The 21,524-nt window shown below is 45.4% G+C and overlaps 1 protein-coding gene across 1 annotated transcript in view; it reads right to left on the bottom strand.

The window, feature by feature from the left end:
• Positions 1 to 9,034: 9,034 nt before the first annotated feature.
• The window catches only part of PKP2 (plakophilin 2), a 76,690-nt gene continuing 64,200 nt past the window's right edge, over positions 9,035 to 21,524 (bottom strand). The window contains exons 8-13 of the mRNA XM_054034281.1: positions 18,985 to 19,146; positions 18,299 to 18,472; positions 17,525 to 17,678; positions 15,671 to 15,860; positions 13,816 to 13,903; positions 9,035 to 10,343 (exon numbers count right to left, since the gene is read on the bottom strand). Coding sequence (XP_053890256.1) covers positions 10,275 to 10,343; positions 13,816 to 13,903; positions 15,671 to 15,860; positions 17,525 to 17,678; positions 18,299 to 18,472; positions 18,985 to 19,146 — 837 coding nt within the window. The 3' untranslated portion in view covers positions 9,035 to 10,274. The remainder of the gene's footprint in view (positions 10,344 to 13,815; positions 13,904 to 15,670; positions 15,861 to 17,524; positions 17,679 to 18,298; positions 18,473 to 18,984; positions 19,147 to 21,524) is intronic.

Raw genomic sequence — 21,524 nt, 5'->3', positions numbered from 1 at the left:
CTGCCACTACTACAGCTATGCTAGTAGCTAGGCCCCTGGACACCCACCTGTGGAGAATTTAAGTCTATGAATTCATGTGGTACTAGATTCAATGGCCACTTTCTAAATTCTCTTCTACTCTATCACTGAGAGATGCTCAGCAAAGCAGAGCTCTGCAGCATATGGGGTGTGTGGAGTCACTTTGTTTTGTAAAGGGATGGCTCGGTGCAACAGAAATAAGTTTATTCTTAGGGCTGCAGGCTGGCAACTGGCTGCTTTATTTTACTGCACCACAGTAGAGTCAGGAGGAAAGCTCCCATTAACTAAACAGGAAGGGGGAGTTGGAACATAGCCCCAACCCATAATACTCTGAGAAACCCAGTTAAGCCACTTTACTACTTCCTTCCCCTTACTTTACAGCCCATACATAGTCTTTTAAATGGGGCTTTTCTCTCTTTAACAGAGTACAACTCTCCTCAACAGCCAGGGCTGCCTACAGGGGCTGAGACCCATTTCCCTCAGTCTACTGGTCCAGCATTTCTGTAGATACACCTGCCCCCAGCATTCCTGGCAAAACTGTGTCCTCTCCTGACCTTGGCTCTTTCAGATGGTCATTACCCAAGGACAAAGGCTGTGGTGCTGGCACGTTACTTTGCAAGCAGACATGATCTTGATGTCTTATTATTTGACCATTACTTAAACGGACTTTAAAAGACAAGGGTCCAGTTTGCTCTAGGATGGTACCCAGAATCCATGTTGGCAGGCAAGTATTGAAACTTTTGCTGTAGACCAGGTCCTTTGGGCTCAACTCTCTGGATTCAGCATGACAGCCATGGTTTTGTTTTTCAAAAGCTTGATTCCTTAACACTTCCCCCTCCAGGCTGGAATGGATTGAGGCCAAATGAGTTCTCTTCCTCACAGTTCTCTCTGCTAAGCCTTTGGGGGAAGTTTGTATATGTTTAAATCCATTTTTGCTCAGAAAGTCTTTAAACCCCATGGTCATAACATGTGGCCCATTGTCTGTGACAAGTACAACTCATAGTCCTTGTGGCAAAGGTCTGCCTGCACTTCCCACAGGTAGCAGTGGAGATCATCACATGAACATCCAACTATTTCAGATGTGCATCTGTCATGATCAGAATAGTGGTTCATCTAGTTCACTGTCCTGTCTTTGACAGTGGCCAAATTACGAGCTGCTTCAAAGAAAGGTGCAGAAAATTGTGTTGCAAACTCTGGTGTGATCAATTATGGATCCTCTGTGGGGAAGTTTCTTTGACCTCTGCTCCATTAGAGGTTGGTTTTGTCTTAACAAAAGGAAGGTTCATATTCCTTCCAACCATTTAAAAAAATTTTAAAACACGTATAATGTGACTTGGGATATTCCCATTAGCCATAGAAATGCTTGGTCCTTTTTTTGAATCCTGTTCATCTCTTGGGTTAGCTGTTATTTTCTGGCACTCAATTTCCCTGGCTAATTGTGTTGTATAAACATTTCCTTCTATCAGTTTTAAATGTGTGGCCTTTTAATTTTATTGAATGTCCCTGTCCTTTTGTTTTGAGGAGGGCTAAATAATGCATTAGAAGATAGAATGCAATTTAGTAGCTACTTTTAGCTTATTTTTTAAATAATTTTGCTCGAAGGAATACAATGTAGCAGTGATGCATGGAATTGTAAGTGAGTGGAATTGTTTCTTGAATCTTGCTAATGCAATGGGTGTTAATTCTCTACAATAATTTTGTGTTTTGTATGTCATTTAATTTAAATTGCTACCCCTTAAAACTAATCAGAGTTCTCGGTTCAGTTTCAGAGTTCTGGTTCCTCATTAAGATCCTTTTGTACCCAGGTTGTTACAGGTGGCATCCTCATGGGCCTATTCAGAAAACTGCACTGGTGAAATGGTACCCTCCTTTTCCAGCCTGTATAACTCAGTCCCAGTCTTTTTCTCTGAAGGCATAAGGAACTGGTCTTGCTTTGAGGTATTTTGGCTTGAGCCAATCCTAGATACCACCTGTTACATCCTTCCAGGGTCACTAACCCATCTTTAAACATGGCTGGTTGAGTGTCCAGGACTTCTGGAATGCTGCTGTTTTGCTAGGTTCTAATTTGAAAATTTCATCACAATTCAGTTTTCATGGTTGCAACCAATCACTGTCTAAGAGATTTTGCCTTTATCTCTGGATCACTAGGATTCGTAACTTTTTCTTCTGGTTTTTATATTTTACAGGAAAAAACACATAACCTACCTCCTATATGGATTCCCCGGTGTAGGTAGATGGGCTCCTGCATTCACTAGTGGACTCGGTCCTGCTTTGCACTGCTAATACATATGTTCATTGATCACAGGATCTGAAGCCCCTCTACCTACTTCCATTTGTATAGATTCATTGTTTAAACTTTTCCATTACTTCGTACAGGCCCACGTTCTTGCCTTTTAGATGGTACATATTGTGTACCTCCTTCTCTGTGTCTCCCATCCCCTCAAGGTAAAAAGCGCTCAGCTTTCTTCTTTTTGGCTGGCCTTTTCAAGTCTACCCTCCTGGTCATGACAGCTGTTTGAGAGTCACCTTTGCATTTTCTGGCCAAGTGTCCAATCTTGAGGCATATATGACACCAGGCTGTTTTAAGTTTACAAAGGGGTGCAAAATGAGCTTCTCCAGAATGAAAATACACCTCAGGACTCTGAATCCCTTGCAACTGGATTTGCATTTTGTTTATTGAGTCAGTTTGATTCTAAGTGCAAATCTTGTAAGTTTTCCACTGCTGCTTCCATTGCAATTGCTAAGTCTACTGCTTTGGGCCAGGTTAAGTTCCCTTGTGGCCAGTCACCGGGAGTCACCGGGCAATGCTCTGGAACTACTCCATATGAAGCCAGTCAGGTCTCTGGGGGAGCATGCCTCTTCTCTCTGAGCAAACTGTCATCAGGGCAAGAAGCTTACACAGCTTCGACCTTCTTGGGTCTGACCTCAGAGCATTCAGCATCCCCTTCCACACCATGCGCTTCCCGCAGCGAGTCCATCTTGGTGGGGCTCCTGGGGAAGCCAGAGGGCCTTGCACCCCAACTCCGCAATCAGATGCGACTCTCAGCCAGCCAGTAAAACAGAAGATTTATTAGTCGACAGGAACACAGCGTAGGACAGAACTTGTTAGCACAAAAATCAGTGACTTTCAGCCAAGTCCATCTTGGGGAGTCCTGGGTCAGAAGCCCTGGACTCCTCCTCTTCCATTTCCTCCAAGCAGACTGCCAGCTTCCAGCGACCTGACCTCAGACACCCCCGTTGCTCCTCCTCCTTGTCTTTGTCTTACTTCCAGGGCAAAGAGTCACCTGGTCATCACCTGGTTGCATCCCCCTCCTGGGTCTCAGGTTACGCAGGGCACCGGTCATAGCATATGTGCAGGCAGCTGGAGCAGCCTCACCTGCCCTAGAGGTCTCAGCCAATGTCACACACCCCTATTCCCACCACCAAGGTATTGGTGCAGCACACAGGGAAACTGAGGCACACAGTATTCATGCAAAACAGTAAAACTCACATAGGCTCAACAGTAAGACTCACATACAACATAACAAGGGAAAATCCCCACTCCGTCACAGCCAGCAATTGCCTTTGAATTCTCTCATTATTGATACCTCAAACCAATCTGTCCCACAACATATCTTCTAGGACGTTTCCAAAGGAGCAATATTCAGTTACTCTTTTTAGCTCTGTCACATACCCAGCTAGTTTCACCCTGCCTCCTCATTCTACTATGGAACTGGAAACATTCTACAATGATGCTTGGCTTTGATGGGTAATGCTCTGTTAGGATCATCTGCAGACCTTCCAAGTGTTTATCCCCTGGTTCCTGAGTTTGTAAGAAACGCTGTAAGAGGGAGTAGGTTTTACTGCCATGGGCACTGAGGAAAATAGCTTTCTGGCTGTCCTTATCTAGAATCTCATTTGCAAGAAAACAGTGGCCTGATTTTTCAATTTATTGCTGCCAATCCTCATTTTCTGTACTTATCTCCTCAATTTTCCCATTATACTCTGAGTAACGCAGTTAGCTCCTTGATGAGCACTTTACTACACCTGGCATGAGCTGCCATGACCTGTCCCCACTTGCAGCACAGTGGTAGCAGTTTCACTGTGTTTAGGAGGCAGAATGTGTCTCAATCTGGGCAATGGAGAGGTGTGTGAATTCAGGCTGTTGGTCTCTGTCCTACAACCCAAGGGACAGGGAAATCTGAGTTCTTTGGGCAAGCTGAGATAACCCCTGAGACACACTGACATCCAGACTAAGGGTGACTGAAGAAACAGAAGAAGCAATCCCTCAGCTTTCATAAGTTGCTTTCTAGGACACACTACCAGACTAAACACTTCTAAATGTTGCAAGGGCTGGAGATCTTGTAGTCTCAGGGCTCATTATGGTTCTAACTCTTCTCCCCCACTGAGCTTTGCAGTGGTTGGGTTTAACTTAATATATACCTTCTCATTTCTACCCCAAATTGGAAAAAAAATCATATACACATAGTCTAATTAAGCTATTTTGGCTACGATACATAATTGTGGATGGCTGCAACTGAACTCTGATTGGCAAGGGAGAGAGCGAGAACCCTGCCCCTTACTTACCAGCCATGACAGCAGAGAGACGAAGTTAGATGGGTGGAACAAGGAAAAGAACGAACCACTCTCTGGCAGTGAATCCATCTCAATATCCCATGGTCCTAGCACATCACTATTAACTACTAATTATTTCTGCTAAAGGAGAATGGAGGTTCTTCTGGTTAATGCACCAGCCCAAGATTTAGGAGATCTGGATTCAATTCCCAGCTCTGCCAGGATGACCTTGGGTAAAGCACTTAATCTCTCTGTGACTCAGTTACCCCTCTGTAAAATGTGGGGTAATAATGCTTCCCAGCTTCATAGGAACACAGTGAGGATAATTTTATTAATGTTTATGAGATGTTCAGATACTACCGGTGTGATCAGCCCAATAGAAAACACCTCTGCAAGGCTAGTGAGAACCTCAGGAATGCCAAGTGTTTGGGCAGATCATTACTGCATCTGCAAGGAATGCGTAACAGGCATTCTATTGTAAACAGATTAATACAGGAGTTCTTTGGTATAACCAGAAACAGCTAAACTGCATCACTGCATGATCCTTTTACAGCAATTCTGTTTCTCCATACCAAGATCTAATAACAAAAATGGACTTGCCCTCTTTAAGGTAGATAAGGCTTGAAAGCAGGACGTTTTCACTCAGAACCAATATTTCTATTAAAAGCAATACAATCCAAAGGAAAATTTTCCATTTGAGCAAGTGCTTTATTATTTCTCCAGTTAACAGTTTTTCCCCCTTGGAGTCCAGTTGAAATGTTTTTGATTTCATATAAACAAAGAAGCTCGGCTGTAATACACAGGCTTGGCAGAATTTGATTTTTATCAATTAAAATGTTCTGTTGCACAAAATTATGGGTTTTAAGCATTTTTTCACAGTTGCTGGACATTTGGGTGGGTCAGACAGCACTTACTTAATGACAGTAGATACTGAGATTCAAAAAGTTACAGCTACCTAAATGGAGCCCCAGCCCTGCTAATGCGGGCATTACAACACGTTTTGCACACATTAAGATGGGGCTCCTGTAAGTTCTCAAGCAGCATTTTTCTTACTTTGCCTCTCTGTACATTTGGATTATTATCAATGGAAATATTTTTTCATTGTTTTGTACGTGTGGAGCGGGGTAGCCACCCCGCTCCTGCCCTGGGGGGTTTAAAGCAGCCCTGCAGAGAGCTGCAGCTCTAAAAGCTGGGCGGATTGGGGAAGTAGCTGCAGCTGGGCCACACCCCAATTAGGCCTCAGCTGGCCCTATATGAGGCTGGGAGCCAGGAGCCCAGAGACAGTCTCTCTCTGTACTCAGAAAGAGAAGGGCCTGACTGCATGAGCTAGACACAGGGTACCTGAGTGGAGCAGGGCTGGGGAGCTCCAGCCTAGAAAGCCCCAGAGATCCACCTGTCCTCTCTACTTCTGGTCTAGCAGAAGGCAGCCCAGGGGTAGGCTAAGACAGCAGGTCCAAACCCACCCTTGCCTGTGATGAGTGGCCTATACTGCACTCTGCCCCAGAGAGCGGGGGCTAGTTGGTGACTGGCAGTGGCCTTACACTGAGGCCAGGTGGGGTTAGTGGGTGGGGGTTCCCCTGGGAGAGGAGACCCGGAGCCTGTGTGGGTACTGCCAGGGGGCAGCACCCAGAGCAAAGGGCACCGGGGTCCTAGGAGGGACACGGGGGCCAGAAGTAGAGAGGACAGGTGAATCACCGGCCTGCAGAGGGCGCTCCAAGGCTGAAATGAGCTGATTCCCCAGACGACCAGCAGGAGGCGCCGCAGGGGTGAGTCCGCTCCCCTACAACGTGTATGTTGGTAAATGTCGATTTCACCATTTACCGATTAAAAATCAAAACCTCCCAAGCCTAATAATAAGATGTGTCTCTAGATTTCTTCCCAAACATCCCCATTTATCACTGTCAAATGCTGGCAGATCTGACTTTTCTTGCTTACAAAGGCAAAATACATTTTGAACACTCATGATTTAAAGGGACACGGTCAACAACAAAAAAACAACAACATTCTGTACCTGCTATAATTAGCACCATAATTAATTAAATCAGACTTCAAGAGGAGCAGAGTTAGGCCAATCTTGAGCACTTTTGAAAGTCTCCCTCTCAATTCTTAGATCTTCTTCTCTGTTTCTGTGGTACTTGTGTTGGTTTTCATTCTTCACTTTCACCCTTTATGCTCTTTGTACACTTTTTTGCATTTCACTCATTTCAGGGCAGTGCAACACTGTTCAGTGCCACTTCCCAGTGTTCATTCATTAGTACAATGCAGCAGGGGTTGGTTTCACAACATCAGAGAGAAATATTTAGATGCCTGTTTTCAATCGCATTTAAAAAACAATGAAAACATTTTTACATACATGAGGGTGTATTCTTGTCTTCCCCTTGTAGTGTTTTTTTTTTTTAGCAATATCTATATTTGGGTATAGAATTTGTTGCAAATGTTCCTTGAGAATCAAACTATTTTAAGAACCTCCCACTTGATGGTTATTCAAAGCAAAGAAAAAGCCTCAACTAATATATGAAAATGATCTAGGGTAGGAAAATGTCTGTTAAACTTCCTGGGACACATTCTGCATTGGATGCACATATGTGGCTCCCACAGAAGTCAATGACAGCTATGTACATCTGAGAGCAGAATTTAGCTGCCTACTATCCAGAGATACATTTGCATATGCTGCGGTTCGTTTGGTTATAGCTTTAGGTAAGGTAAGATCTGAAACTTTGGTAAGGACTGTTAAAACGAATGGGTACAATTCTTGGCCCATTAAGTCTTTGCTCCCAGTCCCCCTGGCATAAAGCAGACTCTGCTGAGGATTTCCATAATATGGAGGAATCCTTTGGTGGATCAGGGCTATTATGATAATAGCTCCTGTGCCAGAGGCTGGTAGTGAAGGTGCTGTGAGGGTGATGGCTGGGCAAAGGAGGGTTATAAATAGGTGGGGCCAGATTCTCAGCTAGCATAAAATTAGCATTGCTCCAATGCCTTCAATGGAGTGCCATCGATTTATGCTAGTTGATAATCTGGCATATAGAGTTTTATACATTAAAGATCAGCTGCTGGCTCAAAGAAAGCCATGAAAAATGTATTAAGAGACCGTTCTTTTTTACTGAGGGGCATTGCATGTTTTCTGTATTTTAGCCTGCTTCCCCTCTTCCAGGTACAGGATCATGTCATAAACCCCAAGTCTTGTATTATTTAGAATTTTATCTCCTGCTGTTACCTATTCCCACAGCTGAAGTCATACTCCTCTGATTATCATATTGCTATTAACTGCTGTGGAAAGACTATGATTTTGCCGATGGATAATTTATGTCTGCAAGTGAAACCATATAAAGCAGGATTAGATGAACTCCTAAGCAACAATGTCCTAATCTCTCACTTATATCCTTAGTAATAAAGATAAGGGACCAATCTCCACGCTCATTACCATTTATAGCAGAGGGGGCAAACTATGGCCTGCGGGCCACATCCAGCCTGCAGGACCCTTCTCTTTGGTCCCCGAGCTCGTGCCAGGGAGCGGGATCAGGACAGGCTTGTGGAGGAGCCAGCCCAACTCCCTGGCAATGCAGTGAGCGGGTTGGAGGCTAGCTCCTCGCCCCTCCCCTTCTGCTCCCCGCCCTCCCTCTCAGTCACAGTTCCCCCAGTTCCTGGGCAGCGTGGCTGCAGCTCTGGCCAGCTGGGCGGCACAGCTATAGCACTGCCAGACCCGGTGCTCCAGGGCGGCACGGTCAGGGGGTGGGGAGCAGGGGGAGCGAAGAGCAGGGGAGGTTGCAGGGGGGCAGTCATGGGGCCAGGGCCCTGCTGCCGGCAACAGGGGCCGAGCAAGCCAGGGCCCGCCTCCAACCCCAGCATGTTCGGCCCCTGTCCCCAGCAGCCAAGCCAAGACAGGGAGCGAGCCCTGCCTGACTGCCAGGGAGAACAGCCAAACGAGCAGGGGAAACTCACAGGGAAAGGACTGAGCCCCCCTTTCCTCCCCACCCCACAGGTAACATGGGGTGGGGAGAGCAGGGAGGGTTGGATAGGGGGTGGGAGGTTCCAGGGGGGTGGTCAGGGGGCAGAGAGCAGGGGTGTTTGGATAGGATGCAGGAGTCCCGGGGGGCAGTCAGGGGTGGGGAGCGAGGGAGGGGGGGGGTTGGGGTTCTGGGGGGGATGGATAGGGGGCAGGGGCCAGGCCATGCCTCACTGTTTGGGGAGGCATAGCCTCCCCCAGCCTTCCCTACCCGGCCCTCCATACAATTTCTGTACCCAATGTAGCCTTAGGGCCAAAAAGTTTGCCCACCCCTGATTTATAGCTATCAACAGAATTGTTTTAAATTTAATGTTTCTCAAACTTGTCCATGAATCAACATCAGTTCCCTAACCCAATTAGCAATGAATGACACATTCTAGTTTAGCCCAAGGTACCTGACGCTGATTACACCTGGGGGAATTCTGCACCAAAAAATTAAAAATTTGGCACACAATATTTTAAAATTCAGCAAATTTTATTTCTCAAAATAACTCTATATAATCATGCCAGTTTCAATTATTTTTGGTAATTTATTTCAAAATACCTGTCAGCAAGTATGTCTGTAACAATACCCACACAAAATTCCCCCAAGAGTAGAGAAACCCCCACGACAACCCAGTTCCTGTTTCTCCCCTCCCAAAGCCCAGTCGGGGGGCCAGACATTCATGCCCCCTTCCCCCCAGAGACCAGCCATGGGGTCCTGGGAGGCCCAGACACTCACCCCCCTACCCTCCTAGAGCCCAGGGATCCAGAGGGAGAAACAGCCTGATGCTCGGTCCCGGGCTTGCACGGACTTTCCTGCACCCTGCCAGCTCCTTCCTTCAGGGCATGCTGGGAACTACAGCTGCTGGGAAACCTCTAGTTCCTTCCCCTCCCCCTGGCCTCATTTTCTATTTGTGAGCTGGGCTCTGATGGGTCCAGGGGCCCCTAGTGGCAGCCAACATCTTTGCGGCCCTTTTTTGTGGGGAAAAAAGGAAATTCTGCGCGCACAACATTAATTTCTGCAAAACTCTGCATTGCGCAGTGGCACAGAATTCTCCCAAGAGTAACTTGACGGCACTTTTAAAAACTCCTGAGACACAGCCAAATATTCTGGCAGCAGTGAAAGGGAGGTGGGGAGGAAAGTGGGCTGAAGCTGCATTACTGCTTGTCAATTTTGCTGTTGCTGTTGAGATCTCAAAGCAAAAGAGACTGGCGAGCCATTGAGCACATGAATACAAGTAATAGAAAAAACAAAAACAAAAACTAAAATAAAACAAAGACAAACACCCCCTTCTATAAAAAAAAAAACCCTCCTAACTTTCTGGGTGCTTTTAAAAATGCACATGATAAAACAACTTTTTGTATATTCTGTTCCATTTCACACAGTGTGGAGATAAATTCCAGGTTCAAAAAGTAGCCTATAAAGAATGTGTTGCAGGTCAGAGTTTCAAACCTCTCTGTATAAACACTGACTAGTATAGCAAGCTTAAAAAAAATTGGCACAGGAATCCTTAACAATACCATCTTTGGCGATTGATATTTTGAAGTACATTGAGAACAGTGTGATATGGGGTAAAGGCAGAAGACAGCATCAGCTATCATACAAAATCAGTCTCTGTTTTTTCAGATACTTGACAGTTCATGGTGGCCAGGCTGATATTGAGGAGATAATTATACAAATCCACACACAGTCTCTCTATATTTGTAGCCTGCCTTAGTCTTTGAGTGAGTTGTATGCTCTCGTTGTCCAGGCATTGACGAAAGCTGCCTTCTTAAATTGAGCCTTTGGAATGAAACAAAAAGATCTAATTATAGTTAATGACAGTTCTGAAAACAAAGGGAATGCATAGGGCAAAAGCCAACTGCCAGCCAGAGACAAAGTATATGAAATCTTGATCTAAGATTTTATTTGATCTTATTTGTTCAAGTAATTCCTCGTGCTGCTTTGTCAGCCTAATTTTTCAAAAGCGAGCAGTGATTTTTGGGTGCCTCAATTTTTCATTGCCCAATCTAAGACACCTTAAAAGGGTTTGATTTTCAAAAGGACAGTGCTCAACAGCTTCTGAAAACCAGGCTCCTTTAAAGGATCTCAATTTGGGCACAAAAAAGTGCCCCTCGTGACTTTTGAAAATTCAGGCCATCAGCTTTTATCTTAACTCTATGACACTAATGGATTTGTGGTTGTACACAATGGAGACTAATGCTAAAGGTGATTCAGTTACAGCATCTTACTTTACAACCTAGATTTCTGGTTTGCGTATATATAGCTGTGTATGCAGAACTGGTGAAAGAACATTCTGTATGCTGTGGTGTAATGCTATTTTTCTATTATGAAAACTTGAGCTCCAATTTTGCATTTGGTCTACTTTAGCTTTGCTTTTTTGCTACTGTGATGGGAGGCACAATGTGCAGTAGACAGATGAGATGCCATTACTTTTAAGTCTGCCTGGAGAGCTATGACAAATTAAACCAACTTATTATATCTATGGTTGACCGATGCTCTAATTTCAGACAGGTAACAACATGCAGCGCCAACTCAAAGATCTGCTCGCATCGGTGGAGGACAAACTCCTGTGGACTGCGTTGTGACATCACAGCTGATCTTTCAGCACCACTTTGCTACAGTAACTTATGAGAGTACTGGTCCTTTACACAAATGGATGATCAGCATTTCCAGGGAGCTGAAAGTTACAGTCTTATAGATTTTGGAAGCATCAGTGGGAAAGAAAGTCTAATATTCTAAGTATATTCAGGAGTCCTTTGCTGCATCTGCCTCCTTGTCCACTTGATCACAGACCCTGGACCAAGCTCAACAGACTATTCTCTAGCTCATCCAGAGTTTCCACAAGTACACATTGGCTTGACCTGGTTTCCTCTCTGCTCTGTGATTGTGGGGCAGCATTACAGACAATAACTCCTGTGGTGGAGGAGTGCCCAACTGAGCATCTGGAGGGTGGTTTACAATGCTTAGCCCTCCTTGATACAGAGGCTTTCCTTTGGTTACAGAACCTGGACACTGAACTCTGTATGCATACAAGAGAAGAAGGCTATTTTTGACCAGATTATTTGGACCAACTCCAGTGAACTACACTGTACTTCTGTCTAATTCATCAACCTATTTTATGAGTGATCTTACACAACATCTCTTTTTTCTCAAGAATGGAACTAGATAATAAAACAATAAAGCTTGGAAAGCTGGGCTCTTTTAATTTACCAAGAATTTTAGAAGGTGAAAGTTCTAAACAGCAGGAAAAAAAGAATGAGGCAAGTTTTAAGAAATTCAGGGAAGAGGCACCCAACTCATCAACCAGATTTAAGTGATCCCCCTTGTGGGCTGAAAAAAACAACTGCGTAGGCTCCAAGTGGAAAGATGAGAGCTGGTTTGCTGGCCAATTCTGTTTTGACCATTTTCTGTTTGTTTAATTTGGCCAACACTCCTTCCCCTGCCGTTCCCTTTTGTTTGAATAGGAGTAAGGCTGTGTCTACACTAGCACTTCTGTCGGTAAAACTTATGTCACTCAGGGGCATGAAAAAAACCACAGCCCTGACTGACATGAGTTACACCGACGGAAGCGCTGGTGAGGACAGCGCTATGTCAGCAGGAGACGCTCTCCCGCCAATATAGCTACCGCCCTCGTTGCAGGTGGTTTAATTATGCTGACAGGAAATCTTCCTTCAACACAGAGCGGCCATGTGGGTGACCTTAGAGCGTCGCAACTGCAGCGGTACAGCTGTGCTTCTGTAAGCTCTCAAGGTCTTGTCTACACTACATAGTTTTGTTGGCAAAAGGCAGCTTTTGGCGACAAAATAGTGGAGGTGTACACACTACAATGCTATTTTTGTTGGCAAAACTCTCCTGTTTTGCTGACAAAATAAAACCACCTCAACGAGAGGCATAGAGTTTTTTGCGGCAAAGTTAAAGCGACAACGCATCAGCATAGAGGCTGCCATTTATTATATCAACATAATTGGCCTCCTCCAGTATCCCACAATTCCCACCGTGACCGCTCTTGTTCATTGTTTTGAACTCAGCTGCCCTGCATTCCAGCTACACAGGCATACACCCCTCCCCTTTCGAAGTTCTGGGAAGTTCTGACAACTGAGCATGCTGCTCCACTCCAGCAGCAACCAGAAAATAATTAACGTGGAATCCTGCTCTCTCCTGCACCAGGGACACAGCGGCAAGCAGGCTGCTGCTGCAGAGGGAGCTGATGTGTGTGTGGGTGAAGCGGCTGGTAATCTAGTAGAATGCCCATGGAATGATAGGCTTGAGAAACCTGCATCATATGATGCTGTACCTGCCCCTTGAGACATTGCAAACTCTTCCCAAAGCACCCTGCGGCCAGCTGCATAGTGGGATAGCTACCCACAGTGCACTACTCTCTGTGTCGATGCAAGAGCTGCTAGTGTGGATGCACTCTGCTGACACAAGGAGTATAGTGTGGACATGCAACAGTGGTTTAATTAAAGTGGTGGTTGTATGTTGGCGTAACTTTTGTCGACAAGACTCTTTAGTGTAGACAAGGCCCTAGCATAGACATAGCCTAAGACCTGGGCTTTAAATAAACTAACAAAAAAGCCCAGAACAAAACTGCCTTGATGGCGGTGCCCTGCCCTGCCTTTGTTTTTGTTGATGTCTTATTCCCTCCCTATCAAATTAGTTCAGCTGGTGCTGGATTCACACCTGCTGATATATAGCCCACCATCAGTACTACTGCAACAACAAGCAACAGCAGCTACATCAACTCTAGCAGCACATAGGAAACCCAAAACAGAGACTATTTGAGTACCCAATGGGGGGTTGGGGCACTCGTTACTTAGCAGGATCCAGCATACAGACACCAAATTAAGAATACAATTCTCCCCAGTGTGATCCACAGCATGGATTTGTTACCACCAATGCAGAACTACCAGATGTTCTACACGTGTTCTGTACAGGGCCGGCTCCAGCTTTTTTGCCGTCCCAAGCGGCGAAGGGGAGGGGGGGGGAAAGCTGCTTCATTCTTCGGCAGCAATTCGGCGGCCAGTCCTTCCCTCCGAGAGGGACTGGGGGACCCGCCACTGAATTGCCGCCGAAGACCCGGACGTGCTGCCCCCTTCCATGGGCCGCCCCAAGCACTAGCTTGCTCCGCTGGTGCCTGGAGCCGGCTCTGGTTCTGTATTCAGGACGTTGCATTCCATGAATTGCACAAAGAAACCCCCAAAGCAGTTTAATCTGAAGGCAGATTCAATGTCTGCACTAACCCAGATCTTACCTTTTTGTAGGCACTGTGGAGATCAGTATGTGACCACAAGGAGTACAGGAGGATTGAGGCAGCTTTGCTAGCTTTGCTGAGCATATTACTGTAATTTGTAAAAAGAAATATAAAACATTTAAAATACCAATTTGTGAACACAATGTGTATTCAGACTTAAAAACGTGATTGTTTATGATCAGTTCCTCCTCCCTTTCCCTGACAAGAGTTGAGTTCATTCTCTCAGGTCCCCCAACACAGCTCATGACATCTCTACCACCTACAGTAGTATAGGGAACGCACTTCCTTGCTTTAGTTATTAGTGATGATATTCCCAGCAGAATAATCTGAACTCTCCACCTCTAAGGGCTATTCATTAAGGGTGAAAGACACTGCAGCACAGTGGCCCATCGAAGGCCCTCTGTCCTAGTTAAACCCAATATTGAGGATTAAAGTGGGGCTTTAGTTTATGGACGGTCCTATGTAGGCCTCCTACACTGAGGTGAATTTCACCTTATGAGAGAAGGGCTGGCACAAAGAGAATTATTTATATAAAAGACCTAATACTCCAACAGATGAATTTCCTATAATATAGGGTATGTCTACACTGCTCGCTCCTTACAGTGGCTGATAGAGACCATAAGTTGCACGCCCCCCTCGTACAGGTATAAAAAGCAGTGTAGATAGTAAGACACTGCTTAGGCAAGTAGAGTAAAGATACGCCTGAACCCTGTGGGTATGTACCTTACTTACATAGCTCTCTATATGCTCTAGCAGTGCCTCCCCTGTCTACACTACTATTTTTACCAGCATAGTGTCCCACTGCCTCCCTGCTGCCAGAGCCTTTCCCCACTGCATATCCCCTGCCAGAGCCTTTCACTGCCATATGTAGCCGTACACACTGCACATGTACACACTGCAGGTGGACACAGCCTGCTTTTCACTGCTGTGTGTATCTACACATGCCCTACATGACGCCACCAGTGGTGTGCAGTGTAGACATAGCCATAGCATATTACTAAGGCTATGATTTAGTCAAGAGTAATTTCAGTAAAAGTCATGGACTGGTCACGGGCAATAAACAAAAAGCCATGGCCCTTGACCTGTCCATGACTTGTATTATAAATACCCATGACTAAACCTTTGGTGCGCTAGGGGGCTCCAGGGTGCTGCAGGTGCTCGGAGGAGGGGGGGAGCGCTCCAGTGGACACTGCTGCTGTTCTGGTATACCACGGCTGTTGCTGGGGAGGTTGGCCCGGGGCCCTGTCACTGCCAGGCGGACAGCCTGGGACCCCGCAGCTGCTGCTGGGTGTGTGTGTGTGGGGGGGGGGGGGGGAGGGGGGCCTTGCTGCTCCTTCCTGGGGGGAGGGGGGTAGCCCAGGGCCTCACCAGTGCTGCTCTGGAATGGGGGTGGGGGGACGGCCTGGGGCACAACAACTGCTGCTGGTGGTGGGGCGGCCTGGGGTGCCAATGCTGGTCCCGGACCATTGCTCCTGGGCAGTGCCCGGGACCAGTTGCCTGGTGCAGCCGGAGCAGCGGCCGGTGTGGCTGGTCCCGGGGCCGCCTCAGCTGCTCAGGTAGCCCTGGGGTCAGCCCTACTGGCCGCTGCAGAAGTCACGGAGGTCCCAGAAAGTCACGGAATCAGTGACTTCTGTGACCTCCGTGAAAGACTCTCAGCCTTACCTATCACCTTTTGAGGAGCCATTTAAAAAGACAGGATAGAGCAGTTATTAAAAAGGGCTCCATTGTTTTACCCAGTATGTTTGATTTGAATCACACTATAATTATTATTTAGGCTGTCTATTCCTTTAAGTTATATTCTTTCCAATGGATGCTGCTGCTCTTTTATCTTGGGGGGAACTTTAAAATGGCTTACTTATCACTCCTGCTGATGTTCATTATCTTTGGCAGGCCACCTGTGTTTAGGAGAAGCCGGGCATTCTGGGAGCTGTTCTGGGTCAAGTTGTACAAGGTGTAGCAGATAGAAGCTGTGGTCTCATTGGTAACCTCTGACCCTTGGACAGAGTCAGGAAGTAGGGAGACCAAATCTGATAAGACGTTTCTGGCTAGAGGATGGAAGGGAAACAAAGAATTCAATTACAAATGTACCATATAGTCTGCTTTGTATATACAACACACTAATACCAGGTTTACTCCACCCATGTTATTGGGTGTCTGCTAACAGGGGGGCTGTCCCTTCATAAGAAAGTTCATGATTGTATTTTATAGCCAATTGTGGGTATAATGATGTCTAGCTATAAATATTGTTAGGCTGATATTTCCTCCCTACAGTAAATTTTGCAGCCCCCCAGTCTGAGGCAGATTAACATATATTATATTTTACTCCAACCCATCCAAGCTGGGGACACTTCACGAACTTTCAATTCATTCATGTACCTGTTATAAAATATTTTTGCACTAACTGTGCAAGGTGTGATGAATATAGCATAAATATTAGCGTAGGAATTCTGAACTGTGACGTATATACATTAGGGGCCTGATCACAGGAGCTACTGAGCTTTCTGAACTCCAGTTCAAGGCCCTGATTTAAGAAAGAATTTAAGATTGTGCATAAACCAATCTTCATTCAGGAAAGCACCTAAGCATGGGCTGAATATTAAATGTGCTTAAAGTTACCATGTGCTTAAGAACCCTTTCAGAAAAATGATGCTTGAGACTATATCAGTGAGAGTTCTGGATACTCAGCACTTCTCAAGATATGCCCAGAAATATGTAGCATGAATCCCTACAACAAAATATACTGCAGTTATTGGGTTAAATGCTGCACTGGGCTGCATTGGTAAAGTGGGTAAGGAGCCTCCTGTGTTCGTGTTTCTAATCATGTTTATGACGGTAGTGCCTCAGTTATTCTCAGTGACTGAGAATGGGGCCCCACTGTGCTAGGCACTGAGCAAACACAGAGTAGTAGATGGTCCCTGCCTGAAAAGCTTCCGATCTAAATAGACAAGAGACACAGGATGGGGGGGAAGGGGTAGAACACACAAGTAGCGTGAACAACGGCCTGATTCTACACACACTTGCATAGATTTTACACAGTGTAATTCTACGGTGTCGCTCGTATAACCGCGTTATGAGAGCTCTCCCATCGACATAATAAAACCAGCTCAACGAGCGGCTGTAGCTATGTCTCCCGCCGACATAGCGCTGTGCACACTACCACTTTTACTGGCAAATGTACGTCACTCAAGAGTGTGTTTTTTCACACTCCTGAGCGACAAAAGTGTTGCCAACGAAAGTGCTAGTGTAGACATGGCCTTACACTAGTGCCAGTGGGAAGAGGCCGCAATGAGAAGATCTGCCAGCATACAGTCACCTTGACAGCTAGTGGCTACGCTCAAAGGGCCAAATATAGGGATTAATTACGTCATGGTAAACTTGTGAGAGTGTGAATTACTTTAAATGCAAAACTATCTTCCCTCTCCAAAATTGGACTGATTTAAGTTCTTTCATTTAATCTTTTCTGAAAAGATATGATGAGAAATACATAATACTGTTAAACAGAGAGAATCTAAGCCTATGGTCCTCACTTGGGCAAAACCTATATTTTAGTCAATGGGACCTTTACCTGAAAAAAAGACTGCAAGCATTTTGCCCTAAATCTGTTAAATCCACTAATCCAATTTTTTTTTTAATTTTAAAAAGAAGTAAAACTGAAAATAGAGAAGAGACAGAGATAAAATCTGAAAGAAAACATTAGTCCTTTGCTCACCTATTTCATTCTGCAAAGAGGCATTACGAGATAAGTTCCTGACCAATGAGACGGCTGTCCTCCTTATACTTGGATCGCTTACATGCAGCATGAATCGAATACTCTGAAGGCCATTTGCCTTCTGGACAACAGTATGAGCTGCTGAAAATGGCATCTGTCATAAGGCACACAACTTTAATGAGCAATTGTTATGACTCTACTGCTATATAAACAACCATCACATTAAGTTATCTCATTTTTTGAAAAGCGCAGGCAATGCAGTTATGAGGTTCCCTATAGATCATTTTCAGGAACGTTTGAGATATTAGCCCAGATTCTGAACTATGTGGAAGCTTGGACAGAAGAGATGGGTGATGCAATAGCAGCTTTAAATCCCTTTTGTACCACCTGATTCTGGGATTGTTTGGCCAAAATACCTTGGCTGTGGGTGTGCCAGAGGGAGTTCTCTGCTCTTTGAGGAAATTCATAGAGAAATAATTATAATATTAGAAGAAAAAATGTTTTACATCATTATTATATACACCCATGCCTTCATCTCTGTCCCAATGAATTAGCTTGTTACATAGAAGGAAACACATACAGAGAAGGAATAGCCCCTTAATGTACCAAGCAGAAAGTATCCACAATTCTGAGCCTGCTCCCCCACGTCCATATTCTTTCTTACTGATCATTCTGTGAACTTGCAACTTCACAAGAGGGGTCTGAGCTCAAAGCTGTAAACATCTCCACATTTCTAAATGAAAGAAAAAAGAAACAAGAAACAGGATGACTTACTGGTCCACTTCCTGCTGTGAGATTCTGGAGAGCTCCCAAAGATGCTTCTTGAGTGTAGTTTCTTGTACTTTTTGCTATTAAGGAGAGATATATCCTAATAAGTGTGGAATGCCAGAGTGATTCTACACCTTTGGGACTGCTCTTTTCCTCGGGTAGCAGAGTATCTTGTTGCTTCTAAACATGTAAAGAGATCAAACCTTTAGAACTGGAGAACTTATATGACCCAGCGCATCACAATCTAAAGCAGGCATTCTGTAATTGTAACCTGATTTTGCTTTTATTTTTACTAATGTCAATCAAGAGTAACCCCACCAACTGAAGTCAACAGAATTAAATCAATGTAAAACTAGTATAAGATCAGAATCAAGTTCATTGGTTGGCTCTTCAGACCCCCAGACATAACAAACTACAGTATGTTGTGAACTCAAACAATGGTTTATAAAAGATAAATATTTAAAAATATTGTGACATCAGACATTGTAATACTAACAGCAGTGGGTCACAAACCTACAAGCTTCTAGTGAAGTGTCATTCATTTGAAATGAGTTTGGTTGGCTCCACCCTGCCAGACAAGTTATTAACCCTGAAGGACCCCAGGTCTACTGCAGCTGTTGTTAGATCACCATTCGCCACCAGCCACACTAGAACGGCCTAACAATTCAAAGTATAATAAATTCACACATTACCACTTTTGCTTTCCTGATGCGTGTTCCAAAGCATCCCAAGCTTTTATCATTGGTAGGAGTATTTTTTCTTTGTGTATAGATGTTCTGGGCATAACTGCTAGGCAGCTCTGACTCTAGCTGGTAGGAGAGGTTGTGAAGAATGCACACGCAGTTCTCTGTGGCCTAAAATAATGAAGAAGTAAATGTCATTATAGCTCTCTGCACGTGTCGAAGATACAATCAGACATGGGAGGAATGTTTGATTCAGGATCTTACATGGCCAACCTTTGGGTTTCTGGTCGCCTAAAGAAGAACTAGATAATAGTGATTAGGCCACCAGAAACCACAGGTGCTTTTGAAAACCCCACTAAGTACCCATCTACATATTTAGGCTTCTAAATACATTAACAAATCTAGCTCTAAACCACGTTTTAAAATATGGGGCATCTTATTATATTCACTTAGGCATCTTTGAAAATTTTACTCTCTGCCTATGTGTGTTATCCTCATAGGACACAATGATAAATCGCCCTATGAAAAGTGTCTTATCTGACATTTCATCTCTGCTAAGTGAAAATGTGATAGTTCCTTCATAATCATTTCTGCATACAGTAAGAACCTCAGAGTTATGGACACCTCGGGAATGGAGGCTGTCCGTAACTCTGAAATGTCCATAATTCTGAACAAGACGTTACGGACTTCAGCCACTGAGGTTGGGGGAGGTTGGGGCTCCAGGCAGGGTGAGGAGGGTCAGGGCTTCGGACCCGTGGGAGCACCAGGGCTCAGGGCTTTAGTTCTGGGGGGAATGCTGGGGCTAGGGGCGTTAGCCCGTGGCTCCATTCCCAGCTTCAGCCCCGGGGCGGCGGCGCTAGGGCTCGGGGCTCCCCATGGCTCCACTCCTGGTTTCAGTTACGGGGGGGCACCTCAAGCCCCAGCACCCCCTGCAGGGCTGAAGCCAGGAAAGAACCAGGGGGCTGAAGCTCCGAGCTCCAGCACTCCCCCAAGATCTAAAGCCCTGAGCTGTGACATTCTGTACCTTGGGGGAACACCCAGCACCCCCATGTTCATCCTTATAAAATGATTGTGTAGTTTCCAATGCAAAGTCTGTCATGTCGGGTGTCTTCGGAAAGCTCATGATGCACTGAGCATTGTTGTCATAGGCTATGTCTACACTACCGCGGTAAGTCAACGTACTTTAGGCCGAGTTACCGTGGGGTCTACACCAAGGGGTACTCTTCTCGTCAGGGGTAGAGTACAGGGGTTGACTAGAGAGCGATCTGCTGTCGATTTGGCAGGTCTTCACCAGACCCGCTAAATCGATCACTGGTGGATCGATCTCAGAGCATTGATCCTGGCTGTAGTATAGACCTGCCCATAGTGATGTTATAGTAATTGTTATTATAGGTTGTAATTTCATGTAAATAGTTATGAGGCTGAAAATGTGTCCTCGTGGCTTAAAACAAGCCCAAGAAAAAAAACTCTCCAAGAGCAGAGGGGCAATTCACACCTCATCAGGGCATGTATGGGACAAACCCAGCCCAGCCTCCCAGGAACAAAGGACACTAGCCTAGGCAGCAACAAAGGATCTGTTGGACTCTCGAGTGAGTCACCCCCCTTCCTTTGGTCAGTTTGGGACTACGATGAGGTAATGCTCACTAGACTCTGAAGAGGGGCGGGGGGGAACAAAGCCAAGGGGGAAGAAAGGACATGATAAAAGGGAGAGATGTTTGCCATGCTCTTCCTCTCTCTTCCACCTCCATCTACAGACACCACACCAAGCGACTGAAGCACTGATCAAAGGGGAGAGCCTGGCTGAAGAGCAACCAGCCCGTCTGTGGTGAGAAGCATCTAAGTTTGTAAGGGCACTGAAAGTGTTAAGAGCAGCTTAGAATGCATTTTGGTTTTATTTCATTTGACCAAATCTGACTTGTTATGCTTCGACTTATAATCACTTAAAATCTATCTTTATAGTTAATAAATATGTTTGTTCTACCTGAAGCAGTGTGTTTGGTTTCAAGCATATCTGAGACTCACCTTGCGATAACAAGCCTAATGCATATCAATTTCTTTGTTAAATTGACAAACTCATATAAAGCTTCCAGTGGGCATAACTGGACACTGCAAGACGGAGGTGCCTAGGGTCGTGTCTGGGACTGGAGATATTGGCTAGTGTCATTCAGTTGCACAATCCAAGGAGCAGCTTACATGCCAGAGGCCCAGGAGTGGGGGTTCTGACAGCAGAGCAGGGTAAGGCTGGTTCCCAGAGTTAAGGATTGGAGTGACCTAACAGCTCACCGGTCCAGAAAACGCCAGAGGGGAATGTCACATCGGCCCAGAACCCTGACCTCCTCACCACCCTGGAGCTGCAGCCCTAACCTCTCTCCCCCCAGCTGAATCCTTGAGCCCCTGGGCTAAAGCCCCGAGGCAGTAAAGTATTTGCTTTTTGTGTGTGTACGTGCTTCTCCGCTGCTGCCTGATTACTTCCGATTCCACAGAGTGTCCGGTTGACCAGTAAGTCCGGAACTCTGGTGTTCATATCTTTGAGGTTCTACCATATCTCT

The sequence above is a fragment of the Malaclemys terrapin genome, chromosome 1, assembly GCF_027887155.1.
Source record: "Malaclemys terrapin pileata isolate rMalTer1 chromosome 1, rMalTer1.hap1, whole genome shotgun sequence".
Taxonomy (NCBI): Eukaryota; Metazoa; Chordata; order Testudines; family Emydidae; genus Malaclemys; species Malaclemys terrapin.
This window is presented reverse-complemented; position numbering and strand designations above follow the sequence as displayed.